This window comes from Diabrotica virgifera, chromosome 7 (assembly GCF_917563875.1).
Source record: "Diabrotica virgifera virgifera chromosome 7, PGI_DIABVI_V3a".
In the NCBI taxonomy this organism is placed as follows: Eukaryota; Metazoa; Arthropoda; class Insecta; order Coleoptera; family Chrysomelidae; genus Diabrotica; species Diabrotica virgifera.
In genome coordinates this window covers 188,050,655-188,077,049 of record NC_065449.1, presented here as the reverse complement: position 1 = coordinate 188,077,049, position 26,395 = coordinate 188,050,655, and the positions used below count along the sequence as shown (strand labels likewise).

Sequence of the window (26,395 nt, the reverse complement as noted above, 5' to 3'; positions counted from 1 at the left end):
AACGATTTTTATCAAGAATTTACGATTTTTATGATTTGTTAAAAGTAAAGCAGAAAATCAAAGACTATAGTCCATGAAAAAATTATGGTTTAATTTTTTTTTGTTGAAAATCTACGTTTATTAGGGCTCGTACGATTCAGCGCCGGAAAAGCAATTAAGCAGACGTTTCAGTTCATTAAAAGAGGACGATTTACGATTTTTGTCGAGAATTTGCTATTTTTATGATTAGGTAAAATTACACCAGAAAATCAAAGGCTATAGTCCATCAAAAAATTATAGTATAAATTTTTTTGTAGAAAATCTACGTTTATTAGAGCCCATACGATTTCTGCGACGGAGAACCAATTAAACAAAGGCTTCCGTTCATTAAAAGATGACGCTTTGTGATTTTAACCGAGAATTTACGATTTGTATGATTCGGTTAAAGTACAGCTGAAAATTAAAGGCTATAGTCCATGAAAAAGTTATGGTATAAATTTTTTTGTAGAAAATTTACGTTTATTAGAGCTCATACGATTCTGCGACGGAGAACCAATTAAACAAAGCCTTCTAGGTCTGGATCCCGCGTATGAAAAAAAGTTGATTAATAGCAAGCTGAAAATTTGTTAATAGCTTAAGGGTGTCTAGTCGGATAAACTTTCATATATGGGAACACTGGAACAGGGGCAGTTTTAATTGTGGAACAGGTTGAAAATTTGGAACGGTCACACCACGAAAACGGCACATTTATTTTGTCCGACAGAACAGACTTAAACTCTCCGAACAGAGATTAAGCTCTCATGCAAAAATCAGACTGCTATTTATCACCTGTCATAATTCCTGTCATTTGATATATTCTACATGTTCCACTCATTAAAACGCCCATTTGGTGATAAATAGCAGTCTGATTTTTGCATGAGAGTTTAATCTCTGTTCGAAGAGTTTAAGTCTGTTCTGTCGGACAAAATAAATGTGCCGTTTTCGTGGTGTGACCGTTCCAAATTTTTAACCTGTTCCACAATTAAAACTGCCCCTGTTCCAGTGTTCCCATATATCAAAGTTTGTTCGACTAGACACCCTTAAGCTATTAACAAATTTTCAGCTTGCTATTAATCAACTTTTTTTTCATACGCGGGATCCAGACCTATTCCGTTCCTTAAAAGTTGACGCTTTACGATTTTTATCGAGAATTTACGATTTTTATGATTTGGTAAAAGTACATCAGAAAATCGAAGGCTAAGTATAGTCCATGAAAAAATTATGGTATAAATTTTTTTGTAGAAAATCTACGTTTATTGGAGCTTATACGATTCTGCGACGGATAAGCAATTAAACAAAGGCTCCCGTTCATTAAAAGATAACGAATAGGGTATAAATTTTTTGTAGAAAATCTGCGTTTATTAGAAGCTCATTAAATTCTGCGACGGATAAGCAATTAAACAAAGGCTCCCGTTCATTAAAAGTTGACGCTTTACGATTTTTATCGAGAATTTACGATTTTTATGATTTGGTAAATGTACATCAGAAAATCTAAGGTCCATGAAAAAATTATGGTGTACATTTTTTTTTGTAGAAAATCTACGTTTATTGGAGCTCATACGATTCTGCGACGGATAAGCCATTAAACAAAGGCTTCCGTTCATTAAAAGATGACACAATGGGAAAGAGCAAACACCTAAGACAAGACAAAAAAGCAAGAATCAATAAAGCAGCAATTAGACCTATATTGACATATACGGCGGAGACCAGACCTGACAGATCTAAAACGAGAAGACTACTAGAAACAACCGAGATGAAAATACTTCGACGAATATCAGGGAAAAATCTGTTTGATAGTGAGAGGAGCGAAAGCATAAGAGCATGCAATGTAGAAGACATAAATGGATGGGTGACAAAACGGAAACAGGAGTGGAACGAACACATTAGTAGAATGGCAGAGGATAGGATGGTACGAATATCACCAGATAAGTCACCAAATGGACGAAGAAGTATAGGCAGACCAAGAAAAAAATTGTGCGATATTTTCAACAATTTAGGAGGCTAATATTGAAGAAGAAACATGCTTTAAAGTCTACATACAAGAAGGAAGAAGAATGATTCAGTAAATAACAGCAGAAAATCAAAAGCCATAGTCCATGAAAAAATTATGGTATACATTTTTTTAAATAACCTCTTCGTTTATTAGGGCTTATACGACTAAGCGACCAAAAAGCAATGAAACAGATTTCAGTTCACTAAAAGATGAGACCTTACGATTCTTATCGACAATTTACGATTTCTATGTTTCGGTAAATAACATCAGAAAAGCAGAACAAAAATATGGTATAAATTGTTTTGTAGAAAATCTACGTTTATTGAAGTTCATACGTTTCTGCGACGGATAAGCAATTAAACAAAGGCTTCCGTTCATTAAAAGATGACGCTTTAGGACTTATCGAGAATTTACGATTTTTATGATTCGGTAAAAGTACAGCAGTAAAGCAAAAGCATGAAAATCCATGAAAAAATTATAGTATAAATTTTTTTTGTAGAAAATCTACGTTTATTATAGCTCATACGACAGCGATACGGAAAAGCAATTAAACAGAGAATACAGTTCATTAAAAATGAGGCTTTCTGTACTAGTCTGTTTTTAAAACTTTATTTATATCACGGTGCATTATAATATATTGAAATGGTATGCAGTTGTTGTTTTCTTAGACGCCTATGAGAAACCACACATGATGAAACCATTTTGACCGTTTCAAACCGACGGTTTGAAACTCATACAGATCAGTTTCATTGAAACCCATACAGATCAGTTTCATTGAAACCGGCGTGCAGGAAACTGGTGCTTGCGTTTCATCGGATTTCGTGTCTTTGTGGTATAAAAAAATGGAACATTAACAGAAATCATATCAAATTTTACAGAATACCCTTCTGTGAACAAAGACATGAATTTTGGGAAACTTGGTATGAATGCGTTGCTTGCCTAAAAATGCCTTAAATCATTTAATGAATGATAAACAGATATTTGATTTTTGGCGAATGGATTTAGAGTCCGCTCCGCAGTCATATAAACCCAAACAAACAACAACAAACATTTGATTTCATCATTTCATAATTCTTCTTTTAATCAGTACTAGCCGTTCTTGAGAACTCACACATTCCCTCATATAGCACTTATTCTGTTTCTACAGCTGAGGTATCATTATTTCAACAAGTTCAAGGTATGTAGTTTTGCTAATATGATAACAATCCATGAAATTTCTATCAGTTTCTTGTAATTCTTTGGCAGCCAGAAACATACGACAATTGATATTTATCTCAATTGATGTATCCACATAATTCTTATTTTACGCCTTTTTCTTTGTCGAAGATATAAATACATAACCACTATTTCTTCATCACTTGAATAAGACATTTTACAGACGTCTGTTCTCACAGAAAACTGAAATGATTGTGAGGTTTGAGGTTGCGGATTGTGTGGTAAGCGATTGAAAGAAGTTTCAAACTAATAGTTCCAAAAGGGTTTCGTTGCAGTTTCGTTTCACCGTATGTGCTGGCCCTAACTCTTCTGTAAATTGCAAGTCTTGGCAATGACAATTGAAAATGTCCATGTATTATGTCCATGATATCCCCATTCCCAAAAAACAAGGCTATATTTCTTTATGAGCAAATCCTTACCACCATTGTATATTGGACACGGGATTGAATTTAGGAAAAGGTTAATATTGAAACACCCACATTTATATCAACTTTTATTGTAAAATGACAAAGAATAACTCTAAAACTTTTCAGAATCAATATATGTTTGATATAGAGATAATATGTATCTGAATACATGATATATAGATGTACCAACTAAGTAAATAAATATACATCTTATATTTTTGCTGATATTATAATAGTACTCGATCTCGCGTACCAAAGAAAAGTTTATTAGCAAGCTAGAAATTTGTTCATAGCTCAACGGTGTCAAGTCGGACAAACTTTGATGTTTGGGAACACTGGAAAAGGGTAAGATTTAATTGTGGAACATGATAAACGTGTCATCCTGACAAGTTTATGATGAAGTAGTAAAAATACTTGGTCATCAATTCAGTGAGGTTCAGTTGTGAGATAATTGTGAAAATTCTATTGAATATCATTCTTCGTGCTATAAGGTTTCTGGAGTTAATAAAGGCTTGATTGAAAAAAGGAAAATAAGTTATTTATTAAAATTGTAAATTTTTCTCGAATTTCTACAAATGAAATATATCATGTAATATGTCACATGGCTAGAAATAATTTGTAGCTAAAATAAATCGATTAGTTTAAATTTAAGTTACGATTGCAATTAATTATGAAATATTGTCAAAAATGCCAGTTCGTAGTCTCTCTAGCTTGGATTATAATAAAATTAAATGGCAATGTATTGCATTGAGGTAAATGATTTTCAGCTCATAAATCGAAAGATATCGATTGTAATTGACTGTAGATTTTTTCAAATTTTATATAACTTTGGCTATTGAACATACTTAAAAACAATATGCTATTTTTCACAAACATAAACTTGTCAGGATGACACGTTTATCATTTGCATCAATTAAAACTTCCCCTGTTCCAGTGTTCCCATACATCAAAGTTTGTCCGACTTGACACCGTTAAGCTATGAATAAATTTCTAGCTTGCTATTAATAAACCTTTCTTTGGTATGCGAGATCCAGGTCTATAATGAACCCATGCTATTCTTTTTTATCTAACACAAACTTTGTTCACCAACAGAACTGGCCGATCATTATAAGTATATTAATACTGAACTTGGCACCCACTTGTTTGAATCAATTCTGTATAAATTTGAAATCTTAGAGACCGATAGTCTCTCGAGAGGAAAATTAGAAGATAAATTTAGTAAATCTTACATTTATGATGTTTTTTCTGCTCCAATGGATTCATTTTTATGATTTTTCAACCATTCACCATAACAACGCCATACAAAAAATGAATTTATCATAAATTAAGCGATCACTTGAATGGCTGATGATTAAACACACTTACTAACTACCTATACTAACTACCTATATTTACAATCAAGATGCAGTAGAAATAAACAAACCAATACACGTTAAATGCTACTAGGAGCACTCCCGAACCATAATTTACAATATGTATACATTGTATACATATATATTTTTTGTATACATATATATTTTGTATACATATATATTTACAATGTGTATACATATATATTTTTTTACAACATTGGCCAATAGCTAATGTTATTGTCGTTAATGGCCGGGCATTGTCGTTAATAACCAGGGGAAATCGACATTCAAGACAATGCCCGGTCTTTAACGTCAATGGCCAATTTACATCATTGTCCGTAACGTATACATTGTAAATCCCAAATCATGATTTCCAAAGTTTATAGGCTCTGAGCTTCGCTGGTGGCGCTCCTGGCGGATTACTAATTCAACTTTCACCGGTAATTTTTAAATTTACTATATAATTGTTATCGCTTAATATTTACAACGCAAAAAAGTAATTAAATTGTAATCGATTTTTTTAAGATTTTGCTAATCATTTTGACGTTCTATTGATAAAATATGAATTTCTTACTTCGGATACTTTCACAATTATCGTGTAGATGGCGCCAAGATTAATACGTTAATTTATAATTACATATTACGGAACATTAAAACAACTTAAATTCAGTATTTAAAACGTAAGTATATTTAAGGTAAAACTATATACCACAGCTTTGACCAACTAATATTTTTTATAATTAATGTTTTTAATTTTAATTTTAAATTAATCACTTTGACATTTATGTCAAATTTCCGGTAAACGTTTACAGACTTGCCACTACTGGCGCTCGCGAATTTGTAAATATCCCCTCTACGTACGAGCTCACAGCGTATACATTGTAAATTATGATTCGGGAGTGCTCCTAGTAGAATTTAACTTGCTTGGTTTGTTTATTTCTACTGCATCTTGATTGTAAATTTAGTATAGTTCTTTAAACAGAAATTGAAACAATTCAAGCTAAACTTATAAAACAACTTATTAAATTCTTTTACCTTTCATTCTTATATGAAGTTATATGATTAACACTTTTAGATATCTATTAGTTTATTATATTTTTTACATACAAAGTTTAAATTTCTGAAGGTACTACTAGCATTTGTCATATGTAGATATTTTTATTAAACGTTAATTAATGTTGTTCTGAAGCTATTTCCTTGTGGCATTTTTGTAATCAACTATTCTAAAGGGGAAATAAGCCATTAATGTTTCAGATCTTTGGTTTGTCTAGTTTTATCTTTTTTCTATTGTGATTTAATCACTCTCAGATAATATTGTCATTAATTTTGGTCCATTCTAGCGCTAAAATCGTCGCTTTATCTCTTGTTGGGTCTTTCTCTTCCTCTTGCAACTTACTGTATCTCTCATTTCGTTTAATGGACCAAGAAATGTATACTTAAGTGTTATCACTTGCTCTATATCGTTTCTTAACTTAGATTATTTTTCTGGGATATTTTTCAGGAATAGGACTTACTCGGTAAATATTTTAGGCACCTTTTCTTTATCAACAGGTAGATCAGTTTGCTGATTTCTCTCAAGCCACTCAAATTCTCCTTTCTATTTCTGATGCGCTAATTTTGTCGTGTTAACCTTCAAAAGCTCTCTCACATTTTTTTGTATCATAGTCTTCGTTTTATTGGGATTCACCCTCCCTTAGTTTAATTTTTTGGGACATGTTACATGAGTACATCACAAATGATTTAAATCTGGTATCTATTTGAGTGAATCAACATAAATATACTTTTTAAATTTCTGAGTTCTTATACTGTCTTATTTATTATTCTTGGAACCACAAATCTGCAGAATGGTAGTCTATTTATTGTTGAATATATGAAAACCTTTATCTTTAAAATATAAACTGTTTCACGATTGCTTTATGTTTGGCTTATTAGGTTGGCACTTCTTATGGTAATTTTTTTATTAAAAAACATTCTGAAATTAAGTTTTAGTCATCATTTGTTTAAATCTTGCATATATACTAACAACACTCGGCGTGGTTTCCTGTATGCTTTAATTATCAAATTATTTTTTTGAACTATCTTTATAAAATATAATAATATAATTATAACCAGTTTGCTTTTGGTCCTTAGCGATTTTAATGATTTTTAACGTAACTATTTATTTATATATTCAGTTTCTGTATATAATTCATTCTTATAATAATAATAATTTATGTTTTAAAAATATAATACATCTTTTGCAGCATAAACTATTTAATGGTCCCGTTTTTTTTTGTAAATATATATTGTTCATTATATTGTAGAAACATGCAATTTTTAGAGCACAGGTTTACAAGAACCTGTTAAATCCTATAATATAATGTATAGGTAAGTAACAAGTGGTGTCTACAACCGATTTCAACCATGTTAGGTAGGTATACAGATTGATATCACCCAAAAACTTATATCAACTAAATGTAGACCCCTGGTGAATCCTTAATCGTATATTTATGTATATTCGAATTAATTACCTATCACCAATTTTCCATTAATTATTACATAGTTTATCTGGCACTGTCTAAAACTGGCAGAATCTGTTAGCATATCGACAAAGTTTTTATGTAACTTTGCTGCATTGTTAACAAATTAATTTTAGTCAAAATTAATCAATGTTATATTAAAATAATCCAGTTTAGTTATAACAGTCATCAGTTTAGATTGATATAATTTTCAATTATTTGTTATATTAAGCACTGACGCCGCCTGTTAGCAGATCGACAAAGTTTTGTTACATAACTTTGTTACCGCGATGTTGCCAAGCATAAACTTTTCCCCTATTCATCACGTCTTGGTAAATACCCTCGATTTAACATTTAATATTTCTGTTTAAATATATCGTCCCTGAAGAGAACTTAGTGTACCCGAGAGTACCTACCTACAGAAATTCAGACAAAAAATTCACAAAATTACTTAGCTTTGAGATACCTACGTCTAGACCTAGACGGTTTGAGAAAACAGTAAAACTGATATTAATATAAAAGTTAATTCTGATTTATCCGTTTCACCTTTACCATATTTCTTTGTTCCTTTGAACTTACAATATATTTTCAGCGCACACCTATATTTCACAAAGACAAATATACTCCTAGTAGATAAATACGTAGAAAAATCTAATTTACTTTAAAGATGTGATTAACAATTTGAAAACATTGTGAAAACATTTGATGTGAAAAACAAAACAAAATAGCGAGTTAGCGTGTGTTTCATGAGTGATGTGATAGCACAAAAATAACAACCCGTTCTAAAAGTTAATTAGGCATTAACAAAATGCACCTCATTAGTAAATTAGACGCAACTTGTCAGCTTGTGCTATTTGAAAGAAGGCAAAAATATCTAATCGCAAGCCGTCTGTTATCCAGCCTTTGTGAAATCCTTCTAGAGAGGCAGACTATAGCAAGCAAGACGAATAGGGTAGTTCTCAAAAGGAAAAATACTCAAATTGAGGCTCTATTAACGAACTTTATGCGCCATGTTCTTTCAGAACATTGGGTACCATCATAGCTATATTAATTCTATTCACTGCTATCCTAAATAGGCTTTTATCAATACCATACCACTTTCACAAGTTCTTCAACCATAAAGTCTTTCTTCGTCCTGGACTGCGGTTGCCTGATTTTTGCCCTTGCATAATATTTTGTAGCAACCTACATTGCGGACCTCCCATTACATATCCAAAGTACTCCAGCGAAGTACTTTTATAATCTCAGTAGAGCTGAAATGTTTTAGTATAGGTCTTTTCATTCACAGCCATTTGTTTCGAGCTTCTGTCATATGTCGTATAATCCGTGTATATTAATATTATACACAGATTATATAACATATGATAGAAGCTCGAAACAAATGACAATCGATGAAAAGTCCTATTGTGGAGTTTCGAATCTTCTCCATTTAAGATCAGTACAGGTAAGTTTAACAGCTTTACGTTACAATGATAATATGCTCGAAGAACATGTTATAGGTTCGAATTTAATATTATTGCAAGATAATGCGAAAGCACACGATGCACAAATTACAATACATTTTCTACAAGGGCAAGATATTCAAACAATTTATTGCCTTGGAACTAGTTTCGACTAAGACCAATTCGAAAGAGCCCAAATGCATTCAAACTCTTGATTAATCAAATATTGGAAAATATATCCCCAGGATATCTTGGAAGCATGGCAAGAGGGTATAATAAATTTATTCGTTATTCTGTTTCTGTATCAAAGCCATGTCCCTCAATAAAGAATTTATATTTGTCGTCACATTGCTTTCATCAGCTTGTGAAATTTATTTAATGGCTAGAAGAAAATAATGACTTTCAAAGTTTAGATGTTTTATTTCTACATTGTTTTCATCCAAAAAGTTATACCGATATAAAGAAGTGTTTCCCTAAATTCTTCCCTGATTTATCATCTGGGAACAACAAAAATATTAACTTTAGCATTGACATTTACTTTAGCTATCCCGCTTAAAATAGTGTATTTTTAATACAGATTCCATGAGGTGTTTTTACATAGCCTGTCTTTTCTTCATTCTATATCTAGACGATAGATCTAAAATCTAGACTTTTAGGTTGTCTTTCTATCTATTATTTTTAGTTTTTGTACAGTACAATCTTTTATTGATCTCTTGTAACACTCACTTTTTTATCTTTTAATTAAAAAGAAAACATAATTTAAGATAATTCATTTAGACTAAACTGTTCGCTTTATGATAAATTTTGAGAACTTATTCATTAAAACACTTTTTAGTGACTCTGGTGAAACATATAGATTAATTTTTTTTGCTAAATTTTTAAAACATCAGCAATGTATGATTTACTTGTAAAACCCTGTTATGAATGATTCAAAAAGGAGAGACTGCGTGTAATAAGAAAAAACTGTCTTGTGCAAAAAATCCATCATTATATGCTGTTTTAAATTCAATTTGTGCCCATAAGTTTAAGCTACATTCTACATATCTAAAAGTTACATACTACGTAAATAGGGGCTTGTTCGGGTTCTATAGTACTTTTGATACCTTTATATTTAACCAAGAAAGGAAAACATATGTTCAATAGCTTTATTAGTTACAGAAATTTATTGTATAATAAGCTCGTTTTGTTATTTTTCTCAAAGAAAGAAGAAGTGCCTACAAATGTCAAATAAGAAACTGTTATCTCAGATTTTAAAAATATCGTATTATGTATTAATATTCCGTTATTTTAAGAAGATATTTATTTTTTAACGTACGTCTAAGAGTAGTAATTAGTTAATTGTTAAAGTCCTATGGGGCTTATATTTTCAGCCATTGAAGGCAGATGGCGCCTATGTACTTCATGTCCAATATGTGTTGGAAAATATGGGTTAGAGTCCTACCTTTATCTCATCGACTTCTGAAGATCCTCAATGGCATCGATTTGTTTAATACCACAATCAAAAGATATTTGTTTTTTTATTGGACGAAATTTTTTTGATAAATAAGTTAAGCCACAATTAACTTTTACTTAACTTAACATTATATCTGATATTTGGTTTCAACATAATACAGTTTATTCATAATGGCTCATTTTTCCCTATGGACTATTACAATATTTAAGTTTAAGTTGCGAATATTTGATGTAAACTTACGTGCATAGAAATCGGCCCACTTAAAATTTTGGTCATTTTTGATGTCTCATATTTCCTAAACCTGTTGGCCGATTTAAGTGATTTTTTGAACATGCTATAGCCTGATTGTTTAAAAATACCACTGGAATAATATTATTGCTAAATAGGTAAATTTTCATTGTATACCGGGTGTACCAATCAAACTGTGTTTTTTTCTCAAAGTTCGCATCATCCTGTGGAATATTCTAGCATTTATAAAATAATGAAATTAAAACCCAACTGTAGCCTCAGGTTTTCTTAACATTACGTTTTTTGATTCATTCGTTTATGTTGGGTAATAAAAAAGTTAGTTACTTTAACAACTAAACATGTTCTTCACCAATACAAGGTGTTTCTAAATAAGTGCGACAAACTTTAAGGGGTAATTCTGCATGAAAAATAATGACAGTTGGCTTTATAAACGTATGTCCGCAAATGTTTCGTTTCCGAGATACGGGATGTTGAATTTCTTCTTACAAACTGACGATTTATTTATTGCTTTAAACCAGTTGAGATATGCAAATTAAATTTGGTAGGTTTTAAGAGATAGCTATTGCGGATTTTTTGATATAAAATTAAGAATATTATATTCACCATTAGCGTGCATACGGGTAATATGACCGATCATATTACCCGTATGCACGCTAATGGTGAATATTAAATTCTTAATTGTATGTCAAAAAATGTGTAATAACTACTTCTTAAAACCCACCAAATTTCATTGGCATATCTCAACCGGTTTTAAAGCAATAAAAGAAATCGTCAGTTTGTAAGAAAAAATTCAACATCCCGTATCTCGGAAACGAAACATTTGTGGACATACGTTTATAAAGCCAACTGTCATTATTTTTTCATGCAGAATTACCCCTTAAAGTTTGTCGCACTTATTTAGAAACACCTTGTATTGGTGAAGAACATGTGTAGTTGTTAAAGTAACTAACTTTTTTATTATCCAACATAAACGAATCAATCAAAAAACAGAATGTTAATAAAACTTGAGGCTATAGTTGGGTTTTAATTTCAGTATTTTATAAATGCTAGAATATTCCACAGAGTGATGCGAACTTTGAGAAAAAAACACAGTTTGATTGGTACACCCGGTATACAATGAAAATTTACCTATTTAGCAACAATATTATTACAGTGGTATTGTTAAAGAATCAGGCTATAACATGTTCAAAAAGTCACTTAAATCGGCCAACAGGTTTAGGAAATATGACACATCAAAAATGACCAAATTTTTAAGTGGGCCGATTTCTATGCACCTAAGTTTAGTTGCCTTTTTGGAAGAATCTAATAATCTAAGAAATCCATATCACAATTCACATGTTAGGAAAGATCATTGCAGAATTTTCTCTTATTCGCATAACATCTCTCAATTTATTTACTTGGTCTTATTTGGGATAATATCCTCATGCTATCTATATAATTGGTTAATATAATATAGTCCGTTCGCTAAACTCAGACTCAACTGGCTAGTGATTTAAGCTAGTAATTTTGCCAATTTGATAAAATTGCCAAAAAAATTATTACTAAATAGTTAATAATTAGTAAATATTTAGTAATTTTGCAAATTTTGTCAAAATTGGCAAAAAACAAAAAAGTTACGTACTAAAATCTTTAGCCATTTGCGTCTGAGTTTAGCGAACCGACTATAGAAGCAACATTATATATGATAAGTAGAGATGATATTACTACTGAGTTAATGCATAAGACGATATTATGTAAAAAGTAAACGAGAGGGTTATCTCTCACCCTACTATTTCATTCATTGGCCGGCTTCATTCACTCCATAAGACGTTCAATAAGTTTTTCAAAAATAAATATATGTATAAACTTGATGATTACTGACGATGGTTTGTGAGTGAATAATTTCCATAAACATACCGTCATTATATTCCAAAATGACACTAATGGACACTTCTCTCAACTTTTTATGCGTACTAAGATTCTAAATATATTTCCCTCTGATCTACCGATTATTTAACTATTTTTAACGTACCACATGAAATGCAATTCATATTTTTAGTCAATTACCAGTTGCAGAAAAATATTTACTTTGACTAACATTACTAGAAAACCCGAATGGAGCCGAAGAGTACAAGGTGTGGATAGATATAGATATATGTAATAATGATAAAATGTTTTTTTTGTTAATGCAACATTTGAAATAGATATATTATCTTCAATGATTTGTTTTAAGTTGATCCCACAGTCAGGCACAGAGGCCGATAGCGTTATTTTTTCAAAAATTTCAACGCATGTGCCAGTTCGCACTCACGAATACTAATTATAAAAAATATTGGAACTACCTTAATTACTTCTTAATTGGTTTATATTTCTCAGATCATGTCAATATCAGTTTTAAATATGTACAATTTGCTGTCATAACGTTATAAACTATTTTGACAATTTATTCCTGCTAAAAGAGTGTGGTTTTCGTTTTTTTTTCAACTTCTTATTTCTTTGTATTTATACCTTCTAGATGCCTAATACATCGCCATCTATAAAGAAAATTACTCAAAGTTGTTTCTGCAAGTTTAATTATTTGAAACCTTAGCGGTTGGTACGTAATTAATTCACGGACACACAGTTGTTTCTGCCAGTCAAAGCAGATGGCGCCTACGTATTCTGTCCATTCCGAAGCAAGAAATATGGATTAGAGATCTGTCTTTCTATGTTTGACCTACTATTATTTGATGAAATAGTTACACCGGGACACAAATGTTAAGACGAATAGAATAGGCATTCATGCCTCTTATGCCTGGTTGCACCAACAAATCTTAAGTTCCAGCTTAGCCCAGCTCAGCTTATAGATAGGACCTCGTTTAAGTTTCACTTATGTTGCAACATCATTTTAGATTTTTATCTAAACAGTCCACGTGACAATCCATTGTGGCGAGCTGAAAATTGATCTAAGACTCAATATTGCAATGCGTATCTCTCGTAAGCTGAGCTTAACGCTAGTCTTAAGCTTAAGATCTGTTGGTGCAACCAGGCATAAGATGCTTATTGTTGCTATTGTAATCAGCGATCCTAATAATTATTAAGCTTTTAACTTATTTCATGTTTTGGTCCAAAATTTCATTAGACATTCAAGTTTAATATGATTACCTGATTTTGTATTATTAAAGAAACTGGGTACCTACGAGGTTCATACAAACCATATACGTATGACATCATGAAATGTTACATTGGAGATAAACCGAATGATGTTCTAATAAGCATCTGATACTGATGATCATTAAAAGTACCTATATAATCAAAATGCTACATGGCATTAGTTTTCTTTTTCCTAATTAATAAATCAACTAGAACAAATAAAATACAAATACAACGGAGTTTTCGATAATATCTCCACGAACCTGTTCGCTTTAATCCTACAAGACGTCTTCAAACAACTAACATGGAACTAGTAAGGAATTAACATCAAAGACAAAGACTACCTATCTAAATCATCTCATATTTGCTGAGGAGATTGTTTTACTATTCAGTTATCAAATGCTTAATCGTTAAACCTATACTAAATTCACAATCAAGATGCAGTAGAAATAAACAAACCAAGACACTTTAATGTTACAAGGAGCACACTCGAATCATGATTTATAATGTATAAACTTTGTAAATCATGATTTGAGATTTATATAATGTATATACATTGAATATCATTATTTGGGAGTGCACCTCGTAACATTGAAGGGTCTTGGTTTGTTTATTTCTACTGCATCTTGATTGTGAATTTAGTATAAAAGCTGCTAGCATAATGTTGAAAATAAACTACAGCAAAACAAAAACCATGAGCGAAGAAGGTACTAATGTCTCAACCAATAGAACACTTCATGATTAACCAATGGTTATCTCCAGACTGACGATCTCACTACACTAGTGTTAAGTTGTGTTCACTACGGAGAGCAACGTATTGTATCCTCGCTCCGACCCTTGCTCCCTGGTATTTATATTCGTTATATTCGTGAATTCTTGCATTTAAAATAAATACATTATTTTAAACGCGAGAATTCACGAATATAAATACCAGGCAGCAAGGGTCGGAGCGAGGATACAATCCATTGCTCGCCGTAGTGAGCAAACCCTTAAGTTGTGCTCACCACGAGGCGCCAAGCCTTACTCCGATCATTGTATCGTACCCATGTATCCAATACCAGGTAAAATATATGCAATATTTTAAATACTGTCGGCAAACGTACAACAAACAAACACAGATACTAGGCGAGGATACAATCCATTGCTCTCTGTAGTGAGCAAACCCTTAGAGTATAATCTCTGTGACAAAGGTGATCCTGCATTTGTAATAGCAATAGTAAATGGTTACTGCGTACTCAACTGAGTGACGACATTGCTACTGACTAATAATGAACTTGTCTATCCTAACATTTGCAGAGCATTAAGCTTCTGGTTCTCCTGTTTCTGTCCGGAACGTCCACAGAGTATACCCCGATACTTTGTGACATTCAGATAGTGATTGATTCGTTAGGGTAAGAACAGAACAAGTGGGTCGCGGTGGAGGTGGAGGTCGCGGTCGATGTGGATATCCATGTAAAACATTGTAGTGAATGGAAGGGAACAGAGCAGGTAAGTCGCGGTGGAGGTTTAGCGCGATGCCATTCAGGAGGTTTACATCGATGCTTTTGAAAATAAAATGAGTTTGTTTTACATGGATGTCTATATACTGCGCGGCCTACAAGGTTGCTTCCCTGTGATTGGTCCGTTCGAAGCCAAGTTGTCATTACCTGCGCTATCTGAGTTGATACTTTTTATATAATCCCTTTTTTGTATTCAGTTTATTTTTGAATTTCTAAAGTAATTAAATTCAGTAAATTTTTGAAATATGAAGGAGGATCTGATTATTTACAGCTGACATTTCATCACTATCATCACTTGACTGACACAACATCGCAAAAGCAGTCTTTTTGTCATTCAAATTTCATTAAACTACTTCACTTGATAGTGGTTCTAGCTCGACTGACAGCGCAGGTGACCTCCTTGCTATGTGCTGTTGACATCGACCGCGACTTAACTAGTAGCATCCACCGCGACCTACACCTCCACCTCGACCCACTTGTTCTGTTCTTACTCTTACGTTCTGTATCTACCATCGGTTTGTAAACACGTATTGTTAATAAAATATTCGGTTGTATAATAATATAGTCCAAGATTCGATATAAATACTATTTTACTGGCAAGAAGTGCTGAGTATCATATTGAGATCTTTTGGAGAGGAAATAAAAGGTCGATACACACAGATAACAGAAAGAAGAATACGTTAAATAATAACAGAACACGTTACACATTATTTTAGGTGAGATTCGACGATTCAAGATCTTTGACAGCATCTAAAGGACTGAAGCCGATACATAAACCCTACACAAAATGTAGACACAAAATGTAGGTCGTGAATTGATGCCATGATGTCATCTGCAAGTACGGTAACAGAATAATCTTCCAGAATCACTATATAATGTATGCTGATGTCGATTTGTGATTTATCAATGTTATAAAGTCTTTCAGTACATGCATTATTTGGAACCATATATTTCATCTTTTAAGAATTTAAAAATAATTGATGTGGTCTTTCCTTCTAAGCAGCCAGTTATGTCTTACAATTTTCTATTTACCGGTAAATTTTACATCTAAAAAAGTGCAAAACAACTGCTTATAACTAATCTATTAGTACTGGTACTAACTTAATTTTTTAACATGATTGTCAAAGCTAAGCGTCGCATTTGAGCGTTAAAAAATAGTTTGGAAGAAAGCACCTCTGTTTCAATAATCATTCCTTCTAATTATTTAGTATCTTACAGTTTTAGAATATCAATGTTAAGCATAAAGCACACTATGTTCAGTTCTGTATCTCTTGCTCATAAGAGATCGCAGAATGATAGATGAATAGGAAAATAAGTGCGATTTTACTACTACACATCACCTACCTACACGTTATTGTACAAATATAGCGATATTGAGAGCTTTCTTTTACCACATTTTTCTGCATAAAACGATTTATTCTGAGAAATATTACCAGGTAGTTCCAAATAAAACAAGGAAAAAGGCCAAAACACCAAATAAATAAACAAAAATAATACAAAGAAACTTTAATGAACATCAAATCAAAATGTAAAAACGAAAAATAAATGCAAGAATACAATGAACTAACTTAGAAACTAAAATTAACGAGAAAAACCTGAGAAGCAGCTTACAAAACAAAACAGTTGCGATATTAAAGAAACTAAAGAGTTGAATTAGAAACGAATCTATACTGATATTTTGAGATACCTTGTGCGCGTACTTAAAAAATGAGAATTTAAAAAATATATTCTTTAACACATACACATTTATGTAGTTAAGTAGATATTGACTTCGAATTTGGCAAAAATGCTGCGTGTCTTCTCATGAGTACACCATCAACCATTTAGCTCCACAAAAAACTGGGTTTAATATATTTTTTAATCTAAAACCTTCTTTTAGTTAGAAAGAAGATTTTCTAGTAACACAATACACAACACTATTTTTAATTTCCACAGATTACAATCAACTTGACGTATTTTCCTGAAACATTAGCTGAGTCGTAAGAATATTTTATGCTAACCATCTGTATATCTAAAAGAGGGTTTCCAAACACAAAAAATGAAACGAAAGAACAAAAATCTTTTTGCCAATATAAAATAGTAATAAGAGCAATCCAAAATAACGGTGGATCCAAAATTATCTAAGCATTGGGCGAGGCTTTTTCACATTGGTTAAAGAAATAACTATAACTCAACGAAATGACGTATTTCTACAACTTAATACTTCAGAGAAAGCTGACGTTTCAGCGAAACACCTCAAGAATATATCATGTGGATATTAAAAACAGTATGTAAAATTTTAAGTTAACACGAATTTCCATGCAGAAATCGTCTATTAATAAAAGATTTCCTAATCAACATGAATAGAAAACGATACTGCTGCAATACATTGCTACTGTAACATCAAATTTTCTTACAATCATGTTAGCTTTTTTGTATCTTCTGTTCTTTTGCTTAATTTCTTCAAATCATAAAACATACAAACAACATAAACTCGTTCGATACTTCTGGTTTAATTTTTAAACTCACTGAAAAACCATCTTTACAAGCACCAAACCGTTCTGAAAAATTCTCGATTGGAAATTGATTTTGTTGTTAAGATTTGCAGATGTTTTCATTCAAAGACTATTTGAATCGCTAAATGCAGAAACAACAAATGTCCATTTTTCCGTACACCCGATTTTTGGAAGAATATGAGTATACACATGTAATTACATCGTACTAAAGCAAAATAACACATTATGTCCATATTTAACTTATATACAGTTAGTAAATAAGTATCAAAAACTTTAAGGGATAATTCTACATGAAAAAATAATGGCGTTTTGCTCTATAAACGTATGTCCGCAAATGCTTTGTTTCCGAGATACAGGGTGTTGAAATTTTTATTTCAAACTGCCAATTTTGTTATTGCTCTAAGACCAGTTGAGATATGAAAATTATATTTGGTGGGTTTCAAGAGGTAGTTATTGCGCATTTTATGACAAACAAATATCAATTTTATATTCATCATTGGCGCGCCTACGGGTAATGGTCTGAATTTTTTAAAAGAAAAAAGGTACGCCAATATTTCAAATTAAAAATTATTTTTGTAATTAGCGTGTAATTTATGAAAAAGAACCTTTCTTGTATTTTTTTCCTATGGTGTATTTTGTGTATTTTTCATATCTTAATACATTATCAAGAACTCCCCAATATAATAATACCAAAGTAGAACAATAACAAAAAATATTACTAAGATGATTTTAACTAGGTGCAAAGCTACAACAAATGTTCAAAATTACCTCCTTTAAAGGCGACAGAATAATTTTATATTCACCATTGGCGCCCGTACAGGTAATGGTCTGAATTTTTTAAAGAAAAAAAAATAGTACGCCACTGAGAAACGTCAAATTAAAAATCATTTTTGAGTTCCTCGTTCAATTTACGACAAAAAATCATTCTTGTCTTTTTTCATATGCGGCGCCGTTTTTATACAAAAAAATTAACGATTACAAATTATTCGAGAGATTCTATATGCATAGAAACTTATTTCAAATACTTTGTAAACGTTAAGATATTTTATTTTTTTGCATAAAAACGGCGCCTCATAGAAAAAAAAGACAAAAGCGATTTTTTGTCGTAAATTGAACGAGGAATTTAAAAATGTTTTTTAATTTGACATATGTCAGTGGCGTACTATTTTTTTCTTTAAAAACTTCGGACCATTACCCGTACGCGCGCCAATGGTGAATATAAAATTACTCTGTCACCTTTAAAGGAGGTAATTTTGAACATTTGTTGTAGCCTTGCACATAGTTAAAATCTTTTTAGAAATATTTTCCGTTATTGTTCTAGTTTGGCATTATTATATTGGAGTGTTCTTGATAATGTATTACGAAATGAAAAATACGCGCGAAGATGTTTTATTTTTTTGCATAAAAACGGTGCACCACATGGAAAAAAGACAAGAAAGGTTTTTTATCATAAATTAAACGTGGAATACAAAAATAATTTTTAATTTGAAATATCTCAGTGGCGTACTATTTTTTCTTTAAAAAAATTCAGACCAATACCCGTAGGCGCGCCAATGATGAATATAAACTTATTTGTTTGCCAACAAATGCGCAATAACTACCTCTTAAACCCCACCAAATTTAATTTTCATAGCTTAAAAGGTCTAAGAGCAATAAAAAAATTCGCAGTTTGAAAAAGATATTTCAACACCCCGTATCTTGGAAATGAAGCATTTGCGGACATACGTTTATAGAGCAAACTGTCATTATTTTTCATGTAGAATTACCCGTCATTACCCCTTAAAGTTTTTCATACTTATTTACTAACACCTGTATAGCCAACGAGATATTTATTTCGTATTCAGCAAAAACCACACAAGTCCTGGACATGTGAGGTTTCTGCTGGAAAAGAAATTAGACATGTTTTTTGGATATGTGTTGTTTCTGCATATAGCTATTTATTTATTTTTAAGTTAAAGGGAGCTAAATGGTAACAGCATACACGTTTTTTGACTGGTATCAATTTTTTCATTACCCATAGAGACGAGAGATTAGTAGAGAAGAATAGTTCACGCGTTTACATTCAGTATTTGCAAGAAGTATGATTTTTATGATTGTCAAAGTGTAAATAGTATTAGTAATAGAATAAGAAATGTTAGTTACTATATTAAGAGTGTATACACAAACTTCAACTGTCTTTTTTGTTTTAGAAGTAGTAGTTGTAGTACAGTTGATGTTTGAAACACAAGCACGCATTCGCGGTGATGTTCAACGTTTCGATCGTCTTCAGATTTTAAAATGTCACTTGTCAAAATAACTTGTGTCACTTATCACCGGGAATGCGATCTGTCAGTGGACATATGAGTGCATTGACAAATCTCTGGATTTAATTTATCTAAACATTGTCTAGTAAAATTTGAAAACAAAACTTTCATCATTGGAAATATTATCAACAGGTTTTTTGACGTTTCCAGAAATTTGTTATAATTATAATACTTACAATTTAAAGAGATTCAACTAAGAGAACAAGTTACATATATGCAACGTACATGTCCACCGAATTACAATGCTTCAAACTTAATTTTTTTTAACTATGAAACGTTTTCTGGTGATACAATATATTTAGAGAAAGACGTTCATATCTCTAGGGTAGAACTAGACCCTGTGGTATTCCTATACTAATTCACTGGCTAAAACTAACTTTACGTCTAGAAATTCCGCGACATCACTAACAATACTAGCCATATATAATACTATCGGGACGAGCTCTGGATTAAGAACTAACCCCAAAGAGACCTCGCTTACAAAGCACCGATTCGACACAGATTTTCCCAATATTTGATCTCTGAAGGTATTTTTACCTATTATGTCTTTGTGTAGAGTTGGGAAAACCTGTGCAGCACGGTGAATAGGACCTACTGTCTGGTATAAATATCAGTACTAAAATCACATTTTAATATTTTGAATTATTTAGGGCATTCAAAAATACCATATCAAAGTTATATATTATATATTAAAAATCACACCCTGGTTGTTCGTTTCTGTTATACGAATGCCGTACATATTTCAAAATATATCTTTTCATTGGGACTGGCCTCTGTGATACATAAATCGTATGCACCAACTTTGTTTTCAAATCCTACTTCTTTTTTGTACTATTTTCTAACGAAAACTTTCGTGCCTGCAAGTAATTCAGACTGAGGCCTATATCTTGTATGCGAGGTCGTCCTTTTGCATGTTTTTTTATACAACATGGATAAACATTTCTATAAACTTACAAAAAATAACATCGCCGCGTATATCCAACCATAACTCTAAATTTTTACTAACAGTATTAAAGCATTTCAATACTGAACACTAAACGCAAGAAAAAGAAAATATAGTAAATATCTATTCGAGTACTGGGATTAAGTAAAGAGAGAATACAAAATAGCAAATAGTATAGTAAAAAATAATACTAACTTAATAACTAACAACTTAAACGTATCTTACCACGTTTCTGTGTCATCGTTTAAAAGAAATAGGCCAAACTGTAGACACTTTGAAAATATCCCAATTTCGTCAAATATTTTTTGTTTTAAGTAACCAAATTTGTTTTTTAAAAACATTAGTATGAACAAGGTTAGGTTACAATTTGGTTGAGTCAACTAAAAATGAACTGGTAATTTTTTTGAGGATTCTTTATAATTTCAGTCTATTTTACATTTGGCAGTAACTTTGTCCCTGCACTTTTAAGTATTGTTCCCAATTTCCAAAATCCACTGAAACACTTTGCAGCTTCCAACCTCTGCAGCCAATTCTAGTTTTGTAACTTGTATAATGTTTATTAATTTTTATACATATTTTGATATTTTTATATTTTTTATTAATTATTAGACAACCCTTATGCTCAAATAATATCAACAATAAACATAACGAATTCTTAATTTTGCCATACATTTCTATGTGGTCTAGACATTAACAAATTACGTAATTTTGGCATTTATATTACAATGACATTTTAAAAATAATATAATCCAGCATGAAATGTTTTTTTCTTCATTTTTAGCTCAACTTATTAGCAATAAATATTTGACGAAAATTAACATGTGTTACAACAACTTCAAAATTTAAACACAGATTGGCCCAGAAGCGAAATCTTGCCAAAAATAACAGTCTATATATTATATCAATAAATAAGCGCTGTGTTACAACATTTTCATTTAGCTACCATGTCATTTTGTTACCGTTGCACGGTGCGTGTTCTTTCTTCTTAAAATGGAATGAATACTGTTTTGTTTTGGGATTCACAAACGCCTCTTAAATGTTAGATTTTGAAAACGAGACTCTTAAATGGTTAGAGTCGGACAGTTGGTAGTTGTGCATCTTTATCAGGGCTACAACTGCGTCGTCCATGCTGGGTAGTTGGATTAGAGCCATCTTTTTGTCTTTTCTGAAAAAGAAAATAAAAATGTTTGTTTTATATACAGAAAGAAGTAATTATGTAAACTTCTCTATTTTATAAATCTAGCATGTATAAGAAACCTGTTAAGGCTGTTGACATGCTCATTGAGTTATTTATAAATAGGCATGGTCACAGAATTACTAATAGTACGGGAGGAAAGTATGCTAAATGTGCAGTCACTCGAGCGCTTTGGGGACCTATTGGGTTGTGAAGAGTAGGTTCTAAAACCAAAAAAAGTTAAGTAAAGTTTTCCATCTTGGTGGGGACTTTCCATTTTTAATTTAATTTTCCATTTCCAACAATCGTTTTTTCTGATTATAGCGCCATCTATCCATAATTCGAAAAAATGTTTCAAATAAAAGTTACTTATTTTTGAAGTTATACTTCTTTAGGCGCGATTGAGATTGAGGGTGAATTTATATTGATCTGCGCACATGCGCACACCGACAGTTTGGTATTAGTCTTTATACGGGCTCTGATTGGGTGTTGAAATGATCTGTCAATAATTGTTCAATATGGAGGTTATCGGTAAACAAAAATGTTGTATAATATATTAGTTTTTATTGTTGAGGACAGAAATAAAATCAAATTTATAATTATAGTGACTTTTTAAATAGTTTTGAAAAGCCACAGGTACGTAATTCTAAATGTTTCAGTTGTATTCCAATAAAAAATTATCTTCATACCTATTCGGAAAATGTAAAAAAATAATGTACTTACCTAGTACTTGCTATGCTATACCCCTAGTAGGCAATGCTTTAATTTACATAATCTGATTACGAACAAACTTTCTACAAATTTTCATCTAATGTATCGTTTTCTTACTCTATATATTGTTGTATTTTAATTCGACAAAAATCAAACTAATAAAAATTCATATAAACAAAATGTCAAAAAGCTGTTCAGTTTGTGTATATTCCCACATGACGTATACGCGAAGGTGGTGCAGTTTGAAATCGCTTCAATTCTCGTACGGTGGGATTCACGGGAAGTAGGTTCAAGCCCAAAGCAAGTTATATCATTTTTTTATTTTTTTTTTATAGATTTTATGATTGTAAGTATATTATTATATAATTTTTTTCAGAAAATACGTATTTAATTAAAATTTTTGGCAACAATTATTGTTCAGAAATCATTTGTGGCATTTTTCAATGTGTTTGTGTGTGTTTTATTCTTTTATTTTTTTAATTTTTGGTATTGTTTTAATAAAAATTTTTTGGAAAGTAGTAGAGAAACTGTTTAAAGTATATTGATTTCGTTAAAATCATATAATAGAAGTATAACTTCTTACGTGCGTACAAAGTACACACATTCTTTTTTTCTTAAGGAATCCGAATCTGCAATAAAAATGGGGGCTCCTATTTAAAATTTTAAAGTAACCCCTCACCCCACATCCGTGGGGGGTCGTGCTTGGTGCCATTCGATAGATTTTTCAAACATATTGAATAAGTGTATTTTTCTGTTTTTCGATCTGATGTTCATTTCGCGAAATATCGCGGGATTTGTATTGAAAATTTTAAATTTACCCCCCACACCTCTCCGTGGGCAGTCTTGTTTGGTATCATTCGATAGATTTTTGACAAATATTGAGTACGTATTTTTTAGTTTTTAGATCTATCGTTCATTTCGCGATGTATTCGCTTTTTTTCTTGTGAAACTTTGTGACTCACAAATTTCGTTACGCCCAGCCCAAATCGTCAGATTTTTGAAATATACATTGTTTTGCATGTACTTACCTTTCCTTATCTTAATCTGATGATTTCGAGTTTTTCTACGGATAGATTTTTTTCGGCCCCCCCTTAACGAACTCCCCTGTGTTTCGAGCCAATATATGGTAGAGGTACATTTTCAGGGTATTCTCCTTTTCATGAACATTTTTCAGTGCGTCACAAATTATAGAAAAAAAGGTAAGTCCGTGATAATACACATTTATGACATTTATTCTAACGTGACATTTTTGTTAAATCTGACAGTTGTCAAATTTTATTTTCAATTTGGAATAAAACCAAATCAATTGTGTCTATTGCATTTATAAAATGGTATTTTTTTTCATTTGTATAGTCTTATAAATTGTACAGATTATATTGATAATATTATTATTTTATTTAATAAATAATTCTTTTTGATTATGGCGCCATCTATCGACAACTAGAATAATCACCGAACTAGAATAATTACCAAAGTATTCAAAGACGTGCCTTTTTTTCTGTCACATACAATTTAATGCGTTAGAGAGAAATCGAAAAACTGTGACGCACTGAAAAATGATCATGAGAAAAAGAATACAAGGATTCTCCCCATGTAATAATCTGACGCGCTCGAGTAACTGCAAAAATCTCCGCTTGGGCTCCCCTACCATTATGTAACAGTGCAGTCTTTCTCTTGTTGAAGCTAACAACCGCTTCTTTCACATTTTTATACATGTTAAACGTGTCGTATCTACTTTAGAGTTCTTCAATTTTATGATACTGTTCGGCTAGACTCATAACACAAAATTAGTTCCACTAATAACCAAAAAAAAATTTGTTACTTAATTATTATAAACGTAGAGCCATATAACGATTGATTGTGTCGAAAATAAAATAATACAGTAAGAAGAAATTTCTCGAAATTTAGAAACATGATAAGGCTGGTCGTCCATTGAAAGCGCACTCGCGCGACTCGAAGGTAGCGCGTATACGCCCGTATAGAAGCGACTAATCCTAACAAATAAAATGTAACTAAACAACGTCTACTGCAAACGACTTTGGGATTAGTCACTGGTAATCGCATGTTGATGCTACACTGGTGTGCAATAAATATCTGTCCAGGTATTTTTGATATTTTATTAATTTTCGATAATTGTGTTATTTTCGATATGGCAATTGATAACGAAAAACTGATTAGTGCCGTTTATGAAAAGTCTCCGTTGTGGAACATGAAAGACAAGAGATATCATTCATGTGATGTTCAAATGAAGTTGTGGTCGAAAGTTGCAGAAGAAGTACGAGCTAGTGAAAAGAGTTTTTCAATATTATTATTTTATAATATATAATTACAATGTAAACGAAAAATAAAAAAATAGAGCGTGGCACTTGCAGAGTGCCGACAGAAGTGAATAAGTACTTCTTATAGTTTTAGCATTAACAAATTTTTATTTGAAATTTTTACAATACTACACGTCTTACATCTAAACCAAGTAGGTAAATCTTTAAATTATTTTTATTAACAAATTACTTAATGTTTTTTTTTTCAATTTGCCGAAAAATGTAATTAAATACTGATAAAGTACATATAGTATAGTATAGTTGATCCAAAAGATGGCATAACCCAGACATTTAAAGTGAAAGTTATCCTTCAACACCAAATTGTTCTATATGGTCCACACAATGTCCAGAAAAAAGTCACACCATTTTGAGCGTCGGGTTTGGGGGGGATAGGGGGGAGAAATCGGTAAATTTGTAGTTTTTTAAGTTTTTCGCCAATATTTCTAAAACTATGCGGTTTAGCATGAACAACCCTCTATACAAAATTGTTCTACATTAAATTTGAAATAAAAAAGGCCCTATGCATAATCTTTCTAAAATGAATGGTTCCAAAGTTACGGAGGTGGTATAGTATAACTGGTCCAAAAAAAGGCCTAACCCAAACATCCAAAGTAAAAGTTTTTCTCCAACACTAAAATGTTCTATGTGGTCCACATATTGTTCAGTAAAAAGTTACACCATTTTGAGCGTCTGGTTTGGGAGGGAGATGGGAGAGAAGCCGGTAAATTAGTAGTATTTTTAAGTTTTTCGTCAATATTTTTAAAACTATGCTTTAACGTAAACAATGTTATATATAAAAATGTTCTACATGAAATTTAAAACAAAAAATGTTCTATACATAATTGTTATAAAATCAACGGTTCCAGACTTACGGAGGGTGAAAAGTCGAGGTTTTCGATACTTTTTATATTTTTTGGGCAATATTTATGATATAACTATACCAAAAACCCAGATATCCAAAGTGAAAGTTATCCTTCAACACCAAATTGTTCTATATGGTCCACATAATGTTCAGAAAAAAGTCACACCATTTTGAGCGTCGGGTTTGGGGGGGGGGGAGGATAGGGGGGAGAAATCGGTAAATATAAAAAGTATCGAAAACCTTAACTTTTCACCCTCCGTAACTCTGGAACCGTTGATTTTATAACAATTATGTACAAACCTTTTTTGTTTTAAATTTTATGTAGAACATTTTTCTATAGAAAATTCCTTAC

General features: G+C 31.6%; 1 protein-coding gene across 2 annotated transcripts in view; it reads right to left on the bottom strand.

Moving 5' to 3' along the window:
* Window positions 1–16,728: 16,728 nt before the first annotated feature.
* LOC114326010 (polypyrimidine tract-binding protein 2) overlaps window positions 16,729–26,395 on the bottom strand; it is a 496,863-nt gene continuing 487,196 nt past the window's right edge. For both annotated transcript variants that reach the window (XM_028274194.2, XM_028274193.2), the window contains exon 11: window positions 16,729–22,143. In XM_028274194.2, the coding sequence (XP_028129995.1) occupies window positions 22,011–22,143 (133 nt within the window). In that variant the 3' untranslated portion in view covers window positions 16,729–22,010. The remainder of the gene's footprint in view (window positions 22,144–26,395) is intronic.